Genomic DNA, 4,252 nt, shown 5'->3' with positions numbered 1-4,252 from the left:
ACTGAAACTTGGACACAGTTCTTGCATCGTGGACACCGGGCTTAAGCAAGCCTGCAAAGCTGATTCGTATGTATTTGACCGGAAATGAATGTCCGGGAAAGAATCTACCATATGAAATCGTTTGTATTTCGTATGAAGACTTTTGAAGTGCAATTGAAAAGGTTTGTGAGTCATTCATTTAATTGTAATTAATTAATTATTTTTACACCATGCATTTAGCCGAAGTAGATAAATTAATAAAAGTTTTTATACGGAATCGTTTGTATTTTGTATGAAGAGTTATGAAGTGTGATTAAAAAGGTTTGTGAGTCACCCAGATAATTTTAATTAAATATTTATAAACTCGGTAATTAGCCGAAATATAGATTTTTAGTTATTCATGTTAAAAGAAGAAGGCGCTAGTGTTCCCGAAGGTCTGCAATTATATGAACGTTTTAAAAATTATTTTATACTGAAATAAATAAATATACCGGCTAATAAGCCTGTAGCTATAAGCGATAGTTCGTTGCTAATTATAAGTTTGTCACTCATATTTCCATCTTGCAGAGGACCTCCGTAACGAGATCAAAGATGTACACCAGCTGTGCAGGGTGAAGAGGTTATCTCAAACGCCCTTAAGGTTGTATGACCCCTTAGAAGAAAAAATGCCAAATTCTTCAAATTTTGTCAGGTGATGAGTATTATAATAATAAAGCATTGTGCCAAGTTTGAACAAGTTTGCGAGGCCCGTTCAAAAGTTATACCAATTTGAATTTAACATGGGCTCTTATGGGAATTCATCAAGTTTCACTGTTTTTTCAACTTCATTTGAGAAATTAATATCGAAGAAAATATGGCATCCTTTTAAAACTTTGCAGAAATATTAATAAACATCTTACAAACAAATTAGAACCAAAAAAATTATGACTTCGAGGATATTTTCTGAAATATTGAATAAAAACCAAACAGAGAACAGTCTCGCTTGGTCTCACTGAACTCGTAAGTACAGAGATCCGGCAACAGCGCACTATGACGTCACATTAGAACCTCCTCTCTCCGTCACTCTCCGTAAAGGATAACAAATACTACAGAGGTTCGTTACTTTTTCCAATAGAGCCTCTTGTGTATCGAAAGTGTGCTCCATGTGCTCTGAGCACGTGTAATATACAAACGCATCGTTTGAGGTTAGTTTTCGCTTGCGCTACGAAAATGCCGAAAGTAAAACGTTTCTGTATATTACACGTGCTCAGAGCAGTAGAGCACACACTTTGCGTTCACGCAGCTGATGTCGAGCGAGATCAATGCTACCAACTTACAGAAAATGCGACGTTGTCGCGATCAAAATACTTTTTTATGAGAGCTATTGTATTTAATTTATTAATAAATGACGTAAATAAATAACGTAATATAATTTCATTAGTATTTTTAAATAGTAATTACTATGTTTTGTTACTTTTTAAAGATTTTCACACTTTCAGATTTTCGTTTGTGTCAGTTGCAAGTCAGGTACAGTCTTTCTAAAAATCATTAAAAGTGAAAGTTTGCATACGAGAAAATATGCCTAAAAATGTCTATAGCTCTTAAAAACACAGGCAACCGTTATTTTAATAAAATATTAATATAAATATTACTTTCCAGTAAAGAATATCTTCTTAAATATGTTAATTAGCTTTATGTTACGTTTCTTAAACTTTTGGCAGAGATCTTACGGGTCATACAACCTTAATTGGGCCACAGTCCAATTAAGAGCGACTCAAATGTCATTACCGCTGAGAAGTACTTCTTGCTATTTGAGTCAGCATGTCAGAGCTAGTCACTACGGATTGTGGTGACACAGCACTGGACTGCCTGCAGAAGTTAATCGCATATAGCCATCTCACTGGCAATGTGCCTGATTCAACGGAGCCTAACAAGCTGCCGATTGTGCGCATTGTCGAGACAATTTGCGGTTGCTTCACCGGTCCACAGACCGATGAGAGTGTGCAGCTGCAGATTATTAAAGCTCTGCTGACTGTAATGACAAGCCAGCATGTGGAGGTATACGAGGATACGGTACTGTTAACAATTCGTACTGTTTACAACGTTTACTTGTCGTCGCGCAACCTGGTGAATCAAACAACAGCCTGTGCGACTCTCACGCAGATGATCAACGTGATCTTCGCGCGAATGGAGACTCAGGCGGAGGAAGAGAACGTGAGGCTTGATGGGGAACATCAGCAGGAGAGTTCTGTCATAGCAAACGGCACAACTGGAGCTGAGCTAAGTCTTAGTTAACTAAGTCTAAGCTCATCTTCATGAAACTTTACGTTGCGTGCGTCTATTTAATGACGATGGATGTAGAAAGCTCTTCAAATCACTTCGAGAGGATTATCAAAAGCGATCTCCTTATATCGCATATTTAATCAGATGTCGTCAGGGATTGCTGTCGACATTAGCTCACTTAGATAGGTACTGTTTATATATAAATATCATTTTTGTATGTAATGTATAAGTAAATGTAAGATGTTTAAATGTAAGATGTTAAATGTAAGTAAATGTAAGATGTTTAAATGTAAGATGTTTAATAATAATATTTTTCAGATTATGCGTGCGAGTTAAGTGCGATCGGGATGCTATCAATAATCATCTTGTATCCGTTTGTGTGAGGGTATTTTTGGAAAAAAAGAAAGCTTTCCTCCTGCGAAGAGTTTAAAAAGCTTACGCTAGCTGACGAGAAACAGGATCTCGTGGATAATTTTCTAGGGAAGGTCCACGTGGAAATGGACAACGATCCGATTTGGCAATGTACATGAATATAATTATTTATCTCGCAATTGATCTTAGCGGAGTGCTCAGAGACGTCTGAACTTACTTCTTACTTTCAGCGGCAAGCGCCAACCAGTTAGATTTGGCGAGAGTCGTGGTGGAAAGAACCGTCATGGCACGGGTATACCACAATGCGCTCTATCTAAATGAAGATGGAGATGTATATAGGGACCAGCTTTTTCACGGTCATATCAATAAGTTGGCAAAGGTCGTAACTTCAAATCAGGGTGCCGTCACATGCGGCGTAACTTGCGTAAGCGTAACTGCGGCGTAACTTGTGCCGACCAATCACATCATCTCATTTGAGTATCAACTTTCGTCTAGTTATTTTACGCTCTTTACGCTATTGTCATTACGCCAAATCCAATTTCTAGCGGAAGTAGCGGAACTAGCGATAGATAGTGCAGACTGGTGCAGGCTGGTGCAGGATTGTTACGCACAGGACGGATTGTTACGCACAAGAGAGAAGAATGAATACGGATCAATTAAAGGTAAGTTAATAAATAGTTTTGTATAAAATTTATTATAATTATTTATTATAATTTATTATATGAAAGCTGTGATAGCTGCATTCGGTCATATCCGATCCACTGTTCACGGCATGTCGATACGAGGTTATGATGGTTTTAAGATTTCAATGCCTTCTCTTTGGCTTTTTCATCCTAATGCATCATTATTCACATTGCATGCTTGCCTTTTAGCACAAATGTGGGTATTGCGGGAGACTGTTCAGCTTTACGAATTTTATCGAGCATGAATGCTTTAAGCATTATGTGGAGGATGAAGATCGCATTTGTGTGGATGAAAATTATGTTGTGACAATATGTACGTTTACTACATCCTTTTATTCTTCACGCACATTTTATTGTTTCATAACAAAAGAATTAAATTTATCTATTTGTTAAATAATCAAAGGCACTGCAAAGACTGCCGAAGGTCCTGCATGTAAAGATACTTTGGATAAACTCTTGATTGGGGCTGTGAAGGAAAGGAGAGCACTTTACGACTATACTATACCTGCTTCTCAGAGAACAAATTTGCGTAAAAATGCGTTATGGTTAGAAGTATCCAATCTTTTAGGAGGTACTATATCTAAATTTATTTCTATCTCTATATCTCTATGTCTTATCTTTTGTGAATACACATATAGATATTTTATACGTTATAAATCAATTATACATTACATGTGTATATGTTTGTTAGGTGCTCTTGGTCCAGAGGAAGCTAAAGCTCGCTGGAAGTATCTGCGAGATAATTATGCAAAAGCTCGCAAAAAGGCAAAAGCCTACATTCCCAGTGGATCGGCAGCTAAAATTCGTGGACTAAAGAAATCTAAATTTAGATTTTATGACCTCATGACATTCTTGAATGACTTTCTTGAAACACGGCAGTAAGTTCTTTTTCTTCAATATGCAAAATTATACCACTTTCTTAATTTGTCAAGTATATTGAGAATACAGCTTGTTTC

The 4,252-nt window shown here is 36.9% G+C and overlaps 2 protein-coding genes across 4 annotated transcripts; both read left to right on the top strand.

Annotated features, from left to right (window-relative positions):
• The first annotated feature begins 1,690 nt into the window (after window positions 1-1,690).
• LOC112464531 (brefeldin A-inhibited guanine nucleotide-exchange protein 1-like) lies at window positions 1,691-2,635 on the top strand. 2 transcript variants are annotated; one of them, XM_025031575.1, is made up of 3 exons: window positions 1,691-2,031; window positions 2,122-2,427; window positions 2,560-2,635. In XM_025031575.1, the coding sequence occupies exons 1-2, from the start codon at window positions 1,780-1,782 to the stop codon at window positions 2,251-2,253; spliced, it is 384 nt and encodes a 127-aa protein (XP_024887343.1). In that variant the 5' UTR covers window positions 1,691-1,779; the 3' UTR covers window positions 2,254-2,427; window positions 2,560-2,635. The 2 variants fall into 2 exon arrangements, with proteins under 2 accessions (XP_024887343.1, XP_024887341.1); XM_025031573.1 differs by having other exon boundaries at window positions 1,693-2,427.
• A 376-nt stretch (window positions 2,636-3,011) lies between these two features.
• On the top strand, window positions 3,012-4,212 carry LOC112464530. Of its 2 annotated transcripts, none has more exons than XM_025031572.1 (4): window positions 3,012-3,037; window positions 3,159-3,275; window positions 3,700-3,867; window positions 3,988-4,212. In XM_025031572.1, exons 1-4 carry the CDS (start codon window positions 3,022-3,024, stop codon window positions 4,176-4,178), a joined length of 492 nt encoding a protein of 163 aa, XP_024887340.1. In that variant the 5' UTR covers window positions 3,012-3,021; the 3' UTR covers window positions 4,179-4,212. The 2 variants fall into 2 exon arrangements, with proteins under 2 accessions (XP_024887340.1, XP_024887339.1); XM_025031571.1 differs by lacking the exon at window positions 3,012-3,037 and adding an exon at window positions 3,486-3,609 and having other exon boundaries at window positions 3,165-3,275; window positions 3,988-4,208.
• Window positions 4,213-4,252: the final 40 nt, after the last annotated feature.

This window comes from Temnothorax curvispinosus, unplaced genomic scaffold (assembly GCF_003070985.1).
Source record: "Temnothorax curvispinosus isolate PA1 unplaced genomic scaffold, ASM307098v1 QBEX01014279.1, whole genome shotgun sequence".
Taxonomy (NCBI): Eukaryota; Metazoa; Arthropoda; class Insecta; order Hymenoptera; family Formicidae; genus Temnothorax; species Temnothorax curvispinosus.
This window is presented reverse-complemented; position numbering and strand designations above follow the sequence as displayed.